Source organism: Chenopodium album, chromosome 10, assembly GCF_948465745.1.
Source record: "Chenopodium album chromosome 10, dcCheAlbu1.1, whole genome shotgun sequence".
Classification (NCBI taxonomy): domain Eukaryota; kingdom Viridiplantae; phylum Streptophyta; class Magnoliopsida; order Caryophyllales; family Amaranthaceae; genus Chenopodium; species Chenopodium album.
The window spans coordinates 10,432,845-10,451,686 of NC_137843.1; the positions used below are offsets into that span (position 1 = coordinate 10,432,845).

An 18,842-nucleotide genomic window follows, 5' to 3' on the forward strand; every position below is an offset into this window, starting at 1 on the left:
CTAAAGTATGATGTTGATGCTTGAAAAGTATGTCACTTCTTAGCTCATGCTCTCAACCACTATAATATGAATCGAGCTCAATTTGCGTACTTTGAGATAAAATTACTACTACTTCATTATTTTCTTGCTTTGGCTGCTTTCTTTTGTAACTTTTCATTAATACATATTCATTCATGTGATTCAAAGATGAAAATGAGTTTCGGAATACATTGTATATGTCATTTGATGAGTAGATGTCATTTGTTGAGAAATGAAAACTATTATAATTAGGTTGTAAAGTTTAAGATAATTTTCAAATTAAATGGCAACTGTCCAAAGTCATTAACCAGCTCTACAAGGCGACAGATACACATGCAATGGGGCACATTATGTACCTAGTACTTACTCTTGTGGGTTTCGTAGAATAGTACTCCCAACACATTATTAAGGTGGCAAATTGCACGAGTGTCAGGCAATTTTAGAAAGAGAAATTTGTGAAAAAAGGATTTTTAAAGTGATCGACTTTTTGTAAAAGGATTTTTTAAATGAAAAGTTGTGAAAAAATACTTTTTAATAACTCACGTGACTAACACGTGAAAGTCAACGTTGGAGCTCCGGCATTGACCACCAAGAAAACTCACCCAAGTACCCCCTACAAACATTATACAACTTTAAAGTTCCTTTTTTCACAACTTTTCACTTAAAAGGTCCTTTTACAAAAAGTCAACCACCTAAAAGATCATTTTTTCACAAATTTCTCTTTTAGAAATGAGAGGACTTTAGATTAAGGCTATTCTTTTAAATGGCACGCAATGACATTGTTAGAGTAATAGATATTAAGTGATTATAGAAAGAGCAAACAAAATATACTACTCCTTCCGTCTCCGAAACTTCGACCCTTTTGGGTTGATTTCGCGGGTGTTAAGAAACTTAATTTGCTAGTACAAATGTATGGGAAAGCACAAGTTACAATAAAAATTTGCAATTAATACCTAGAGAGAGAAAATCCTTGTTTTTTGCCCTTCACCGGTTTTCTAAGAGAAAACCTTTGGGTTTTTTATCTTTATCCTATGCCCAATAAAAATATTTGAGGAAATATTGGTAATTTCATGATATTAATAAATTGTTGGGAAAAATAAATGGGCCAATTATTTTAGAACTAAAATTAGGCCAAAAGGGTCGAAATTTCGAGGACGGGGGGAGTATGTATTATTATCGAGAAATTTGAAAGTCGAGGAGAAAACAAATACGAGAACGGTTATTAGCCTTGAAAATCAAGATAAGAGAACAGTTATCAAACTTGACCGTTCTCTTTCATAAAGTAATATAGAACTGTCTTGTAGCCTAATTGTTCTATTTTCCTTCATTATTTTCTGATTTTAGGATGGGAAAAGAGAACGATTGTGACCAACAACAATTCTCTACTTAAACTGTTCTATATACTTTATACATTGCTTAGCAAAAGAACAGTCCTAAGGCGTTCTATAAGGCTTGATTTAACCGTTCTATAAACCCTTTTTTGTAGTAGTGGCGGTACATAAGTTGAGAGGTAAAAGAATCATTTAAGCATATCACTTGAAGACTATAAACCCACTCAAACAAGGGTATGTATACATGTACAAGTACTCCGTATATTATTGTATAACTTATACTTTCTCCGTTTGTTTAGTTGTACGCTTTGACTTTTGCTGTATTGCATTAATGGTGAATAGTACTGCAATCCCTACATTTTGTCCCTATTTTGTGAATATATTTCAATACATGCAATAAATTAATATACGTAATATAAGGCATAAATTTATTAGATGAATAATAAGAAGACACGTTGTTCAATTCTCACAAACAAGAGGTGTGACTCTCAACCTTCTTGGCACGACCTTTTTACTACGAGTATATACCACAAGTGATTTTCTGCCTCAAAGTATTAAAACTCAACAAGAAAAAGATGCATGCTTTCCACATGCTTAATTAGCTTGATGCAAACTGTCCACCTTCAGTGATCCAATACTTAAAAAAACAGTTGATTATCTAGCAAATCATGGTTAGTTATAAAATGAAGTTGTAGACATACATCAATTAAGGACATAGGGCGTGTTCGGCGCTAGCGTTTGAGTAACTTTTAGTGGTTTGACCAACTTGACAAAAAATGTAAGTGTTTGGCAAAGTAGTGGTTAGGGTAGCTTTTAGTGGTGAAGGTAGCTTTTATAAAAAGTTAAAAATATTAGCTTTTGAAATTAAAGGTAGCTTTTGAGGTAGCTGTTGAAAATTTAATGTATAGTATTAAATATAAAATATTAATTTTTAAATGTAACAACTAGTCAACCGCTACTTTACCGAACGTTCATACCTAAATTATCTATCTTCACAGCTAATAGCTTGTTGACAGCTAAAAGCTACCTACACAGCTAACAGCTGCCTTTACAGCTGACAGCTACCTTCACAGCTATATTTTTCCGAACACGCCTATAGTCAGTAATTCCAAACAATTTTATTATAATATATTGCGTATTGCACAAACATTAAACAACATGATGATTATTGTACTCGAGCTATAATGTCTTTTTTAGATATGAGTAAAAAAAAAAAAGGAGTTACATCTTTAGAAATTGAGTTTCTGAATGTATCACATCAATTTTTTTTTTCTTTCTTTGAATAATTTGAGCTTATCAAAAAGTAATTGTATTTGCCCAGGGAATTGGGTATTAAAGATGGGCATCGTGCCGTGCCGGGCCGTCATGGGCCATGCCTGGGTGGGGCTCGTGCCGTGCCGGATCCCCGACGGGCCGTGCTGTGCCGTGCCAAGTTTTGGCACACCCCAGCCCACGGCACTGCACGGCCCACGTGCCTGGCGGGCCGTGCCATGCCAGGCTGCGGGCCAACCTGATTTTTTTTAAAAATATATATGTATATTTTAAAAAAAAATCAATATATAATATTTTTTTTTAACAACTTAAGTTTATGTAAATAATTTTATTAATTTATGTTTATGTTTATGTTAATATATATATATTTTTTAACAACCTTAATTTAATTAAGTTTATATAAATAATTTATGTTTAACTTTATATAAATAATTTTATTAATTTAGCAAAAAACAATAATGCATATAATTAAAAAAATTTACGAGTGCGATAAGCCGATAACACAAAAAATTGATGAATAACTTATTTTATTATATACCGGTAGTCGGTACGATAAATCGATAATAAAAAAAATTAATGATAATTAAAAATCATACAATAATTGGTGGGCCGTGTCGTGCCGGGTTGCGAGCCGTGCCTGATCGTGCCACGTGCCGGGCTGGTGTATCGACCCACGGGCCGACCACCGTGTCACCCGCCGTGTCCGTGCCGATTTTCAATTTTTTTGTTCACGGCACGGTCCACGGCCCACAAGTGGGCCGCCGTGCCGTGTCGGGCCCGTGCCGCCCCATGCCCATCTCGGGTATTGGTTTCTTGCTTTAATGGCAAGTGTTGTGTATTTTTTTTTTTTTTAAAGATAAATAAGCATAGCATAGTATTATTTGTGATTGTAATTTGGGGGGTTGGTGTCTTGCTTTATTTTGTGGCAAGAGGATGTGTTTTCTTCCCTTTGACCTTATTTTTACATGCAAATATATTATGGCCGGTTCTCAAATGAGTGATGTACCGTGAAGATGATGACAGAATTTTGAAAAATACTTGCATGTAATCCACAAACCGGATTTAGTCTATGTCCTTTTTAGGCACTTGTACCTCACACGCTCGCGCGACGCGCGTGCAAATGCATTGTGTGTTAATTAACGTGTTATGCATGTTATTGCGATGAATTTGGGAGCAAGTGTTGTACGAGTAAACTCAAACTTACCCAATAAATCGATTGCTCATGTCTTTCATATTGCATGTCTCTCAAGATGTTCCTTTCTTTTTTCACTCCTCTACAAACTACTATTGCATATGTACAACTTACACACAAATAAGTAGCATATTATGATCTGCGAGAAAATATGCTTAATTCCCCCTGTATCTTTATCTGCAAAGATAATACGGAGTAAAAATTACTACCTTCGTTAATTTTTAATAGCAACTTTGAAATATTTTATATCTCACAAATAATACCCTAAAGTTGCAACTAAAAGTTAACGGAGGTAGTATTAATTAAAAAAAAAAAAAAAAGCAGCTTGTAAATACTTGTGGCCAAGATTATAGAGGGTGAACTCAATTAAAGTTAAATTTAGGTTTGGAAGGGACTAATCTAAGCTAGCAGTTTAATTAGGTTATCAACCTTCGTTCAATACCAACAAATTTTAGGTTGTTCTGTCTTACTCTAGCGGCCATAAAATTTCCTTGAGATGGATCTTAAATAGTCACTAATATAGTAGTTGCTAATGCAAACAATATAAATCACATAACGCATGTAAGACAAATCAGTTATACGTTTTTGGTTTAACTACGCCGTCTGACCATTACATGTTAATAACAAGATTAATTAACCACACAAAATGTTGGAATGATCCCCAATAAGCAGTATAAAAAGCCAGCAAGAGGATGATATTTGAAGTAAACAAGCTGATTTGTTGTAAACTTGTAATTAACTAACAATGAACAACAACTTCAGCCTCTTTCAAGCTACTAGACTGATGTTTTTCCTAGTGCAATCAGCATTCTTATTGTTGTTGTTACCAACTTCATCATTTGGTGCATTAGTTAACGAAACCCTTTTTATCGAGTGTCTTGACCTCCATTCTAATCCTCGGTATCCTACATCAGAAGTTACATACAGCCAACACAACTCCTCATTTACATCCATGCTTCAAGCATATGCACGAAACATCAGGTTCCTGAAACCTGAAACACGAAAGCCATCCTTTATTGTCACACCAAAGGATGTGTCTAACATAGTTGCAACCATCCAGTGTTGTAAAACTCATTTCTTTGAAATGAGAATTCGGGGTGGTGGACATGATATGGAAGGCCTCTCCTTTACTTCAAATGTTCCCTTTGTCATCCTTGACATGTTTAACTTACGAGCTATTAATGTAAACTTAGAGGAGGAGACTGCATGGGTGGAGGCAGGGGCACAGCTAGGTGAAGTCTACTATAAGATCGCCGAAAAGAGTTCCATGTATGCCTTCCCGGGAGGGGTGTGCCCTACAGTAGGGGTCGCAGGGCACTTGTCTGGTGGTGGGTACGGAAACTTGATGAGGAAATATGGACTGTCAACTGACCACATAATTGATGCAACAGTTGTGGATGCCAATGGCAGGGTTCTTGATCGAAAGGCTATGGGGGAAGATATGTTTTGGGCTCTTCGAGGAGGCGGTGCAGCTTCATTTGGGGTAATCCTTGCATTCAAAGTACAACTTGTTCGTGTTCCTCCTGTTGTGACTGTCTTTCAAGTGGCACAGTCTCTTGAGCAAGGCGCCTCAAGAACTATGTACCGGTGGCAAGAGGTTGCACAAAATCTACCCAAAGATCTCTTCTTAAGAGCTCGAGTGTCCGTGATCAAGGATCAAAAAGAAGGCTCAAATAGATTGGCATTTACATTCATTGCCTTGTTTCTTGGAGAATCCAAGGAACTTCAAGACCTGTTAGCAAAGCGCTTTCCTGAGTTAGGAATATCCGTGAAGGATTGCCAGGAAATGCCATGGATTAACTCTACTCTTTTTTGGGATGACATTCCAAGTGGAACCTCCACTGGAATCCTTCTTAGCAGGGAATATGAAAGGCTATCTAGGAAAGTGAAATCAGACTATGTCACGAAACCAATACCGCAGGAAGGGTTAGAGCTTATGTGGAAAGAGTTGCTAGACATGGATGGACTGGTAATGGAATGGAACCCTTATGGTGGGAGAATGAGTGAGATCCCAGCTAATGAAATCGCGTTTTATCATAGAGCAGGGAACTTATTCAAGATTGAGTATGACTTTAAATGGCACGAAGAAGGGAAAGAAGCAGAGGAACACCACATAGAATCATCAAGAAGGTTGTATGAGTTCATGACTCCTTATGTTTCGAATTCTCCTAGGGAGGCATTCTACAACTATAGAGATCTCGATTTAGGGACTAATACTGGTAGGTTTGCGAAAACTGGAGCTGAATTCGGAAACAAGTACCATGGAGGCAACTTTCAAAGGCTATTGAAGGTGAAACTCAAGGTAGATCCTCTAAATTTCTTCAGGGATGAACAAAGTATTCCACCCATTCTGAACCTTACTTGAAGAAACATGGATCTGATCAAAGAGGAACAGCTACAAATAGCGGCTTGCTACTAATAGTGTAACCAATTAACAATTCATGTTTAAATAAGTTCTTAACTGATCACAAATTAAACATATGTACACAATACTTGCATGTAACAAATGCCATTTTTCGTATTCTTTTGTTTGGTTCTCATTATCAGTAATAAAATAGTAATGTTTTATACCAAGCTTGTTAGTTGTTTCTTGTTGGTAAACATGAAAACAATACACTTGTATATGCTCATCTTGATATTCATCACCCATATCTTTCAGCGACAGTTTGATTCCACAGGATGAGAACACAAATTACTTCTATTTTGATTATTTTTTATGCATATAATTTATTAAATTACAAAAAAGAAAAAAAAAATATGTAAATTAGGTATGCTAAAATGAGAGAATATTAACTGAAATACTAATTAATCTTATGAAAAAAAAAAAGGAAAAAAAGTGAGTAGACAAAGGGTAAATACCAGGAAAAATAGTTTCAAGGGTTAATATTTCAATTTATTAAATCTAAATGCACATGATTCGTGTTTCTAATTACAAAAACACGTACTAGTAAAAATAATTACTCCTTTAGGCCTTCAGAATTGGTTTACAGTAATAAAAAAATTAAGAAATTTTTTAATTTCTTAGATGGACACTAAACTAGTAAACTCCATAACAATTGGTTTATAGAATAGTGATTCTTAATGTTTTGACTCAGAGAGTCAAATAAAATTATAACCTTCGGATTGACCCATTATTTCAGAGGTTGTCTGTTATTTAAGGTTTGAAACCTGAAGTTTTGGGGGCCAATTTCAAACTGGGTAAATCTTGCCAGGCCTGGTTGATTGTGCTCAGTCCTGCTTACCCGCTGAAATTCAATTGAATAAGAACACCAAAATAAAAACACACCCTTCCACCCATAATATGTAAAGGGACTGCAAATATGAGTTCTGAATTTTTGTTGAATTTTCACTATTTCAGTATAACCAACTTACAGTACAGTAGTATGCTTGTTTTACAACTAGCATCTTTGAAATGAATTGAACAGATGATACAAGCAAGAAAAATAGATTATGGTGTGTTATTGACAGGATTGTGCAACTATTCCAGAAACTTGGACAGGAACAAACATGTCAAGGCATGTCGTTGAGATACACATGATATGACGGTCACAGAGCTTTTAGTCAAGATTCCGTCAAAAGACAATGTAGTTAACAAATATCCTTTGCCTCAGGAAAACTCAGTGGATTTACGAGCACATCTACGAACCCTCCTGTTCAAAATCCCATATTCTAGAGTTAGTTGACTAAACCAGGTAAATTCAGCTAATAACTGTCACAGAGGGATTTCAAGTGAGAGAGAAGGGAATATGATCAAGGTTACAAACTTGTTATAAGCCTGGCTGTCATGCTGGAAGAGTTGAGCAGCCTCAGGATTTGCAGGACTTGAAGGATTGGGGTCAGTTAGAAGGGACTGTAGAGAACACAATAGGTATAAATTGCCATTTTTTATACTACGTAATTAAATATTCAACAATACATTTACATCGTTCTCCAAGCAGTAAACAGCAAACACAGAAGCAGAACTAAGAAAAAATCAAGACAATAGCAAGTGTACCTGGATAGATGTTAAGATTGTAGCTACATTATGGCAGGGTGACCAAGCTTCTTGGATGATATCCATGCACAAAGTTCCGTCATGATAAACTGCATTCCAATTGCAAAATGTTTCAGCACAATCAGTTGGTTATTAACTAAAGAAGTCCATCAACAAGCGATTTTATAAGATAAAAAACATAATTACTTCATACACCCATAGCAATGTACATGACTTACAAATATAGCTACAATAAGAAATCAACTGCTAGATAGCAAAAAGAGCCTAAAGCAATGCATAGCATGAAGAGCTGAGGTCTAAACACTTAATTGACAAACAAACATTGAAAACACAGAATATAATCCCATTGCCCGTAAGAATGATCCTTCTCTACAATACTACATAATATTCAGTTGAACATAATCCTAAGCAAAATGAAACCACCAGCAATTACTTCAGGGAAAATGGTCCCTCAATTTCCTTGTTAAGTCCATTACACTTGCTTTTTTTATTTTCATCCTATATTAATTTTAATTATCACAAGTTACTTTAACATACCAATGCACATTGCACAACCAATTTATTTTCACCATCAAAGTTTAATGGAGGAGTAACAGAGTAGCATTCACTTAATCCTTTATACCACCTTCTATAGAGGTTGTAATTATTCTCCGTATTAGAGTAATATCTAAAACGTACAAGTAATAGTGCATTGATATTTAAGACGAACACACTTACATGAACAAAACTTTCTATTTCAAGAATGATGGAAATGATACAACTTAGTCAAGTGAAAATTCAATAGCCAAAATTGACTTACAAATTACAAACTAGTAATAAGATATTCAGAGGGAAGTGAATTATTACCATTAGGATGAAATATATCAGAAGTAAAGCGAACTCGAGGAGGCTTTTCTGGGTAATTATCAGTAAATGTCAACCTTAAACTAAAAACTCCACCTGCAAATTATACTTGGTATAACAAAGATCAACCAAAAAACCAGAAATTTTCCAAAATCAATGAGAAAATTAACAAAAATGTAAACCCAGATCTGGGGTTCGAATCTAGATACCGTATATAAAAACAAAAATGAAGATGTAAATACCTTCCCATGGAGTTTCATCAGGCCCAAAAATGGTGGCACTCCAAACAAACAGATTATCATCTGACATAGGACTTGCACTACAACCCTGTAAAAATCAATTTAAAATCAACCCCATTAATTCAATTCTTAAGATTTGATTAATTAATTGATTTTTTGATTGAAATTAAGTGAATTAATTACTTCAGGAGGTTCATTGATGATGGATTTGAGATCGGACATGAGGCGAAGCTGAGATGAAGAAGAAGAAGATGCCATTAATGGATTTTTTTTAGTGTAAGAGTGAATGAACAACTTCAGTCTCTCTCAATTGACTTGACTTTATTTGGGTGTTTGTTAGATTGAGATCTAATGCAATTGTTTGAAGAAAAAGAGGGAATTTGACAAGGAAATAAAGGGAAAAAGATGGGAATTTTGAATAAAAAGGATAAGATTGAAAATGGAAGAATAGAATCAATGAAATTGATGGGTTTCAGAAGGAGAAGAAGAAGAGAAGGAATCAAAGAAAGAGAGTGATTTTCTTTGAAGTTCCTCTTTCTCTCTCCTCGTCTTCCAAAATTCCACCTTCTCTTCCGTGACGAATGTCTAATATCCTTCAAGAGGTGGTTTTGTAACGCCTGTTTTGTTATTAATTTATTACTCGTATTAGTTTTATGTCTAATTGTCTACTATGCACATAAACTCTCATAAACAATGTCTTACTTCCTCCGTCTCTTTTTTACATTTCTATTTGTAAAATTACACGGGAATTAAAGAAGTTGGAATAAAACAAAGAATAATAAAATAAAGTACGATGGAAATTACTAGACATTAAGAGCATCTCCAATAAAAAGCTACAATTGGTTGTAGCTCACCTTGTGACATCAATAATTTAAGCTCCTATATTTTCAAGCTACAATGTAGTACAATGGTTAGCTACAATCCCTTGTAGCTTGCTACAAAAATAAATAAAAAAGAATATATTATATTATCCATGTGTCATGATCTAAGTGGAAAATGCTTATTTTTAGAAAAAACAAGCAGTTTTGCTTGTTTGAGCAGGGCTGCTCATATAAGCTACATTCAACAATTCACTCCAATGGTAAGCTACATGCTTATAATTTTAATTAATTTGCAAGCAGGTCCCTTCTTCATACCATGGGAGATGCTCTAATTGATGTCTTTGAGTAAAATAAATAAAGAATAATATTTAATGTTGCACATATCATCAATTCTTTGAAAAGAAAAAGTACCAATAACATTTTTTGGTGAAAAAAAAAGGACCAATCATATTCATCTAAATTGATGCACATGTATTCTGAAAATATGAGTGAGAATTAGAAAATAAGAGTGAGAAAATAGAGAATGCATTAATTACAAAACAAAAAAACAGGGATAATTTGGGATATTTAGTAAAAATTTACTTACGAAAAAAAGAAAGTAGGAATGTAATTTTGAAATACCCAAAAAGGAAAACAGGAGTGTAAAAAAGGGACGGAGGGAGTATTACTTTGTTGTCCATCACTTTTTTCCCCAATAGTACTAAGCGAATTTTTCATAATAGACATTATAGAGTAAATAATTAATGTGTGGTCCGAACGATGTTCCGAATTATTAGTTTTTACTTGTTTGTTCTAATAATCGAGTTGGACTGGGTTTTTTAGTGTCTTGATGAGTATCTTGAAAATTTCATAATTTGAAAAAAAGATTATTTGTATTAGAGAAACCATATTCAATCTTTTTGTAGGGTATGATTTTAAAGATACTCCGTATTCAACTACTAACTATAGAAAAATAAAATTATTATTTTTCATCATCATTTTATCCAAGTTAACTATAATTTTGTTAGATAATAAACCGCAATAAATAGATAGCTAAGGTGAAAAGACTCGTAACTTAATACTTGTTGGTCTCGAGTTCAAGTTATTTTTTTTTTTCAAGGGTAAGAAAAAAGAAAAACATTAGGAACCCCTCCCCACAAGGGGTATTCCTAATGTATCAGAAGAGATAATAGGGTACAAAGAGTAATGTCCATGTTATCACTAACAAGATGACCTACATTCGCGATCCAATCTGTTGCTTTGTTTGCTTCTCTGTAAACGTGATGAATATCCCATTGTTGAAACCTTTGAAGAAGATTGAGGATGTCGGTGATGATGTGATCGATTTGCCATGGAACGGACCAAACTCCCTTGACTACATTGATTACGAGGAGATTATCCCCTTCAATGACTAAATGTTGAATCCCGTGTTGAAGAGCGAGAAGGATCCCTTTTTGGAGAGTTGTAGCTTCTGCAATAAAAACAGTGGTGTTGCCGAGATTGAAAGTGCGAGCTGCGATAAGGGAACTAGTGTTGTCTCTAATGATGACACCTGCTGCTGCTAAGTTGTTTTTGAGTGAACCGTCGAAGTTGAGTTTGAGGGGGGTGCTTCCCAGATAACCTGCTGGCGCGGAATGGAATGGATGGGTTGGTGGTGGGTATGGGTTTGGGATCTCTGCATAGGTGATCCCGAGCTTAAAAAGGTATCTGTGAGAGTACGAAATTTGCCACTCATTGAACGCAAATTGCGCTCTATGGAAAGTTCGAGGGATGTCTAATGTTTCATTTCGGAAAATTATAGAATTTCGTTCTTTCCATATGCTCCATAATAAGACGATATATTTTTTAAGAGTGGAGTTGTTCTTTCTGAGGTTGTTTAGCGTGGGGTAGCAAGTCTCCCTATGTAAGAGAACTGCTTAACCAACTCTTAGTTAAAGGATGTTCCCAAATATCTTTAGTTTTTTCACAACCGAGAAATAGGTGTTCAATTGTCTCTGAATTTAAAGTACAATTGCTACAATTGCTTAATCAACTCTTAGTTAAAGTCTTTTTATAAGCTATGATAAAGTAATAGCAAGTGGGTTAGTGGGTGGAGAAATAAAGAGTAAAATATAAAAGGATGCTTCCATTGATGAAAATGATGCATTTATAAGATTTTTCTTTATAAGACAAGTGATGCATTTATTTATATAAGGAGCTTAAAAAGAAAAAAAAAAATGAAAATATAACATCAATTACACTTATTACGTGTTATACATTTCTAAACTAGTGTGTGGCCCGGGCGATGCCCCGAGTTGCTAGTTTGTACTTGTTGGTTTCGAGTTTAAGTCTTACTATAAACATTTTTAGTTGCCAAACTCAATCATTACATAATGGAAACAAATAGTATAATAAAACACCAATTAACTTATCTACCTTAATTATAATTTTGTTAGATAAAAAAACACAATTAATAAATGGCTAAGGTGGTAAAACTTGAACTCAAGACATGTTGGTCTTGAGTTCAAGTCTTGTTATAAGCATTTTTTAAATGCAAACCTAATACATGTTGTGAAGGTGACATGTCATGTTTATAATGACATGTGGCACACATATTACTGACATGTCGAACTTAAAAAAGGTGACACGTGGAACATATTCTGTTTTTGGAACGCTTTTTAATATAGAAGTATAGATTAATACGAGTTTGAAGTTAAAAAAGATATTAAATAAGCTACATATATCATTATAAATCCTCCTCACCTAAATCTTAATTTTGTTTGCCAAGTCATAATTTAGATGTAACTTTTTTCTTATCCAACATAAATAGAATGTGGATGGAATTTCTAAATTCCCACTACATGCCTATTTTGATTTATTTATTTATTTATTTAAGTAAGGTGAACACTTACCTTGAGAGGAGGCAATAAGGGAAATTCTCTCAAGGTGAGTTTGATGAGAATCGAACTCAAGTCTCTCACCTGGAATTTGAAAGACTTGGCCAACTGAGCCAAGCCTCCTTCTCCCACTATATGCCTACTTGATGCAATGATAACTGATGCAATATCAAATATTCAAATGTACCATTTACTTATTTTGTACTCCCTTCGTTTTTAAATACTTGTTCTACTTTCAATTTATGGTCGAATGATGGATACACCTTCACTTGGAAAAAAATATAAGTAAGGGTCTGTTCTGTACAACTTAATTTTAGCTCAGTTCAGTTCCTAATTTCATTATCTCATAAACAATTCAGTTCAGTTCAGCTCACTTCAGTTCAGCACAGTTCAATATATGAGAACAAGCCTTAATACTTTGTATATCACATATTTTGAGAGGCTTTCAATGACTTTATTAGGGGTGAAGTGTTGAAATTGGTTCAAAGTGAGGTATATACTCAACATAAATATAGACATATTTATGAATAAAGTATATATTAAGATGAGACCTCCATCGCTTGTTCTCACAAATAAAATTGTTATTAGTGTAATAAATATTTACAATTTGCAAATTAAAAACCAATGTGTATCAATATTGGATGAGAAAGAACCATCTCTATTCTCACAAGACTAAATTATACTTCGTAATTAATAAGGATCGGATTAGGGCTGACTGTTACAATAACTCCAAATGAATATGAATCTTTAATTTTAAAATGATACTCCATACATTACGTATATGTTTAGAGTAAAATGAAGAAATAAATTTTACCGAGTATTTTTTTTTTTTTCCTCTCTAGTCTCAATTGTTTGAACAAATTCCAATTTCCAATCTTACTCCTCTTACCGGAAAATAATCTTGCCTATTTAGGTGATTAAATTACAAGTACAGTAGTATTTTACAACTTTCCAGTCTCATAATTAAACCATTAGCAAGAGCAGTGAGCATGATGTAAGAAAATTAGCAGCAAAAACCTTGTGTGATGTGTAGTATCTCTCCCAACTTTTGGTAAGATGGATTTTAGCAGTTGAGAATAAATCTTTATTTTGTGTAGTCGTTTTTAGCATCAGTTTGCACAGTATACAGTACACAGTACTATTCCTATTTTTGATCATTTTTACATTACTTGTTTCTACTTATATCCTCTTCCTCTTACGCTACCATTTTTCAGACTTTCATCATTTTTTCTTCTTCTTTCTCTCTCCTCCCCCCAAATTTTGGCACTGATTAACAACATTTCACATGTTTACTTCTTCCTATAAATATACCTCTTTTTTCCACTTTCCAAAATTGCTTAAAATTTGTTCTTAATTTTACCCTTCTTCAAGCGTTCGTTTCTACCACCTTTTTTTTTTTCTTTATTTCTTCCTCTGTTAAGGAATGGTTGGCCGTTTGATCGTTCTTGTACTACTCACATTGTCAATAATTTTCTCGACTAACCTTTTCTCGACGACTGTTGAAGGTACATACCTCGTGTGGGTGATTATTGTCACGTTACTAGTTCAAGTTATATTATCAACGTGACTGATGTCTTTCTTTTGTACAGGTAGAATGCTTCGTACGGCAACAAATGACAACAACTCAATCTCTAGTCTTTCCAAGGTAAGAATTATACTACGTCCGTTATATATTAATTGCAACTTTGAAATATTTTATGTCTCACTAATGCCTCAAAGTTGCAACTAATATGTAACGGAGGTAGTAATTCCAAGCTTCGTTCAATTATTCTTCATTTCAAAGTTTTGTCTAGTTTGGATGTTAATTTAAATAAAAAAACAAACTAATAGAGATCAAAAGAAGAGGCGGCGGCGGTGGCGTTACGAGGGCGAGAGATAGGATCAAGGCCACCAAGATGTGAAGGAAGGTGCAAATCGTGCGTGCATTGTGAAGCAGTTCAAGTGCCAACTACTATTTCTATTTCAGTCTCCAATATTGAGTATAAACCTATCACTTGGAAATGCAAATGTGGCAGCTCTGTCTTCAATCCTTAATTACTTATTACTAATTGTAACTTAATTTTTTCACTAGCTTTATCTGTCTTATTTTTTGTTACCATAAAAGTATAAAACTATAAAAGTATGGTATATATGTATGTAACTAAGAGGATAACATTATAGCTTTTATCCTATTATAATCTATAAAGCTTTTGGTTATTATTGAGATCAGCCTTCATTGGGGATTTTGGGATGTATCATGCATGTATACAAATTCATACCTTAAAATTTTAATAAGCTAGGCTACATTCGATAAACAATTGATGATAGGTAGAGTAGTGCATTAGACTTACATTGAAGTATGAAGTAATTTAGTGATATTCGCTCTTCTCTTTAATTAATTTGGGACTACTTATTGTCCCAAGTTCAATAATATGGGCTACTATTTTACAAAGGCCCTACTAAATCGATAAAAGTGATGATTAAGAGTAATAACTTGTCAGACCATCTAAAGTAATACGAGTACTTAATATTACGTCTATACGCGATTCAAATATGTATAATGTAGGGGTACCAAATAAGTAATATAGAGGAGTGTCAGTTAAATTTTTGTTTAGGGAAATCAATTTCCTGTTTTCCACAAAGGTTATGTGATATGGACACTTATTCCAATTCGGTCAATTGGTTAACTCATCAAAAAAGTTGGCGCACGCACTAGTTTAACCGGGTTGTAAACTTGTAATAATTCTTCAATCTCAAAAAAATATGGATGTATTTTACTTTTTCAAGAATATCAAATTTTGGACAATGTAATTATTGTTATCAATACTCAAACAGTCAAACCATAAATTTAATTTCATAAATCAGGGATATTATAGAATTGAAAACCAAATATTATGTCAAAAAAAGGAAATATCATTTGAATAAAATCACAAAAATATTGATTTTGATGTTACATAGGAAAATTTCCATGAAAAGTTGATAAATCATTCATTCATTTTTGCGTTTTAGGGTCTATGGAGTGCTTTACAGTCTTACAGATGTGACTGTACCAGGTTGAAGCTTGAAGGTTCTCTCTTCTCTCCTTATATTGGAAAAATACAGTAATTATTAGATTGATGAACTAATTTTAGCAAAAAAAAAAAAAAAAAAAAAAGGTAAAAATGACAGAAATAAGATCAATCATTCAAGAAGCCCATGAAATGACAGGACACCTGAGTTAACATGTAACGTCTTTTACTCCTCTTATTTCTATTAGATACTTAATTCCTCAGTTTTTATTTAGTTGTAATACACCTCATTTGTCACGTATTTTAAGGAAGATATTAGATTAGGTAAATGGATAAATTAATTTACAAAATTTTACCACCTATAAGAAGAAAGGGATGAGTTTCTACGGTTTAAATTTCATAGCTTAATTCATTCGTTTACCTAGTTTAATCACCTACTCGAAAAGCGTAATAAAAGATGTGTTTCAAGTATAAAAAAACAGAGGAAGTACATTTTTTTCTGTAAAATCAAGTCACAATATATCTATTTTTTCTTTTACTGCAACTACTGTATATTTCAGAAAATCACTAACAAAAGTGCCCGGAGAGAAAACAAAGGGCGAGGTATAATAAAAATAATCAATGTATATAATTACCACCTCAACAAATCTACATTGGTAATTTGGTATAGTTTGTTCGCGTGTGTCAAATAGGTGATCGTGTTGAATTCGAATGGATCAATTCCAACGTAACAATGTATTCACAGGTTTATTGGTTTTGTAGGGAAGTTTTTAGATGAGTTTCTATAAGTCAATCTCAATTTTAAGTTGAACTAGTTTTTAGCTTACACAAAGCTGTTATAATTTTATCAAAGTGCCATGCAAGCTCCATTAGTAACGTATTGTACGTATAGTACTACGAATATGCTTGTTCAATACTCCATATTTTTTATGGCTTTGAATAATTCAAATTGAATTTGAAAATTAAGCTAAGACACTTAAAACCAAGTTTCAATTTTGCTTCAAATATGCATCAAAATGATAGAATAAGATTATTATTGTACTTCGTATTACTTAACATAAGACTTTGTTGTCGGTGTAAGATAATTTTATGCTTATAATTATACGCGAAAAAAGGAACATAAATTTTGTTTACATGATAAAATTGATTTGTGGATGCATTATAATCAAAGTAAGATACGCGAAAACTATAAAAATTATAGTGAAATATTCCCTCCGTTTTTAAATACTTGCTCCATTTCTCATGGCCACGTATGTTGATGTTAATTTTTTATCAATAATATCTTTAATTATCAATAAGTATAAATTGTAATAATTAAAAATTAAAAATTTATTCATTGAGACAATTCCAACAAGAATCCATAAGATTATATTTTTTTTCTTATGTATAAATTAAATCACAAACATTAGGGCTTGTTCACATTTACTTAATTTCAGTTCAGTTCAGCTCCAATCAGTTCAGTTTAGTTTAGTTTAGTTCAGTTCAGCTCCAATCAGTTCAGTTTAGTTCAGTTCAGTTCAGCTCTTAATTTCCCTCTCTCATAAAATATTCATTTCAGCTCAGTTCAGTTCAATTCAGCTCCAATCAGTTCAGTTCAGTTCAGTTCAGCTCCAATCAGTTCAGTTCAGTTCAGCTCCAATCAGTTCAGTTCAGTTCAGCTCAATTCAGTAAATATGAACAACCCCTTAGTCAAAGTAGGACTAATAAATAGCGCTAAAAATAGAAATAGAACAAGTATTTAAAAACGGAGTGAGTAATACATTCCGAACAAAGATGGTATACTTTGAAAGAAATCGAAAAATTAACATGTACCTAGCATTAGATTGTCAAATTTGACCATCTACAATCTATGATACATCTCCTAATGGCAACCTACCTTCTAATTCTGCTTTTGATCAAGAACTTTCACAGATTGCTATTTGATATCATAAGAATAAAGCATTGCGATAAAGCTCAAAAGGAAATCCAGAATGTAATTAAATAATTTGGAATTATCACATGTCGTTTTATATGTCGCGTAGCTAGTTATGCTACCGAAGAAAGTTCACCAAAGAACTGCAATATATTCAGATAATCTGGGGTTAGAAAGAAACATTACACTTAATAAATACAAATGCTCACGTGCATTTGGAATATAAGAGCTTTTTATCCAAATTCAGTCCTAGAGAATGTTTCATGGGCACCACCATAATTATCATATCATATAACTAATATATAAAGCTTAATTTTTAGTAAGGTCATGAAACAGCGATACTTGGCGTTTCAACTTTTCGCCAACTGTCTCACCACATAGGCAACACTTAAATAGGAGTATGACACGTAAGATTTATTTGGATATATTTTTCATGAATAAAAAAATAAAAAAGTTATTTTTTATTAGGATAAAAACTGAGATAAATTTTGTTAGATATAAAAAAAAAGTTAGTTTAGAGTTTTATTTTCAATAAAATTTGGATAGATTTACAGGATAAAATTGTTGGTTTAGAGTTTTATTTCCGATAAAATACCAATATTTCACAAGTACAAAATAAATAATAAGTTTAGTCAAACCACGAGACAATGACACTTAGTGTTTTAACTTTTCACTAAAGTCGCGCCACGTAGACAATAATTAAATACTTTATCATATAAATTTATTTTTATATCATAATTTTTTTTGAGTGAAGGAAATAATTCAAAACGTGCAGCATTCATTTATAGTATAATCTGATTGATTGAAATAATATACTTCACAATCTAATATGATTTTATTATTGTATGTAAACATGTCAATCAGGTCGAGTTATGGGTTATTTTGGGTCGAGTCACTTGAGGGTACGGGTCAAGAATTATTATAAAACCACATCAATTCCTTACTAATTTTGTATCAATGATACATTTTAAAAACTTGATACATCGATAAAAATTTAAAATTAAATAAACAACCCGGGCATCGCACGGAGCACCAAACTAGTAGATTTATAAAGGTGAAAATGACAAAAAAGTTTGAAGAATACTCCGTAATGGTATTCCCTCTGTTTCAGGTTGAATGTAACAATTTTATTTTTGCAATATTTACCTATATACATAGTACGGTGTTTTTAAATTTGTCTTGGTTTTAGTACATATTTATAATTTTTTTTTTATTATTATTTTAACTCACGTGATAATTAGGAGGTTAGATTTTGTTGAAATTAATGTAAAATGAAGGTAGTACTCCTAAAAAAAAAAAAAAGTATAGAGAAGGCTTACAAGGTTGATATCTAACACTCTATAAGATTAACTATTTGTCCATATCAAGGGGTTCACTC

The 18,842-nt window shown here is 33.1% G+C and overlaps 2 protein-coding genes and 1 pseudogene across 2 annotated transcripts; 2 read left to right on the forward strand and 1 right to left on the reverse strand.

The window, feature by feature from the left end:
- Window positions 1–4,558: 4,558 nt before the first annotated feature.
- LOC145564779 (berberine bridge enzyme-like 7 pseudogene) lies at window positions 4,559–6,178 on the forward strand (annotated as a pseudogene).
- Window positions 6,179–7,134: 956 nt separating this feature from the next.
- On the reverse strand, window positions 7,135–9,483 carry LOC145563509 (ubiquitin-conjugating enzyme E2 2-like). The gene is made up of 6 exons (XM_081623956.1): window positions 9,073–9,483; window positions 8,893–8,977; window positions 8,654–8,746; window positions 7,808–7,896; window positions 7,578–7,663; window positions 7,135–7,463 (listed from the first exon to the last, which is right to left on the reverse strand). Exons 1-6 carry the CDS (start codon window positions 9,145–9,147, stop codon window positions 7,421–7,423), a joined length of 471 nt encoding a protein of 156 aa, XP_081480082.1. The 5' UTR covers window positions 9,148–9,483; the 3' UTR covers window positions 7,135–7,420.
- A 4,334-nt stretch (window positions 9,484–13,817) lies between these two features.
- On the forward strand, window positions 13,818–14,631 carry LOC145563511 (EPIDERMAL PATTERNING FACTOR-like protein 2). The gene is made up of 3 exons (XM_081623957.1): window positions 13,818–14,070; window positions 14,155–14,210; window positions 14,396–14,631. The coding sequence occupies exons 1-3, from the start codon at window positions 13,989–13,991 to the stop codon at window positions 14,597–14,599; spliced, it is 342 nt and encodes a 113-aa protein (XP_081480083.1). The 5' UTR covers window positions 13,818–13,988; the 3' UTR covers window positions 14,600–14,631.
- Window positions 14,632–18,842: the final 4,211 nt, after the last annotated feature.

Excerpts from the sequence above, each read along its gene's own strand:
- LOC145563509 (XM_081623956.1), bottom strand. The coding sequence starts at position 9,147 with ATGGCATCTTCTTCTTCTTCATCTCAGCTTCGCCTCATGTCCGATCTC. Across the intron at positions 8,747-8,892 it reads TGATGAAACTCCATGGGAAG|GTGGAGTTTTTAGTTTAAGG; the intron begins GTATTTACATCT and ends TATAATTTGCAG. Across the intron at positions 7,664-7,807 it reads CAATCTTAACATCTATCCAG|TCCCTTCTAACTGACCCCAA; the intron begins GTACACTTGCTA and ends TGTTCTCTACAG.
- LOC145563511 (XM_081623957.1), top strand. The coding sequence starts at position 13,989 with ATGGTTGGCCGTTTGATCGTTCTTGTACTACTCACATTGTCAATAATT. Across the intron at positions 14,071-14,154 it reads TTTCTCGACGACTGTTGAAG|GTAGAATGCTTCGTACGGCA; the intron begins GTACATACCTCG and ends TCTTTTGTACAG. Across the intron at positions 14,211-14,395 it reads CAATCTCTAGTCTTTCCAAG|AGATCAAAAGAAGAGGCGGC; the intron begins GTAAGAATTATA and ends ACAAACTAATAG.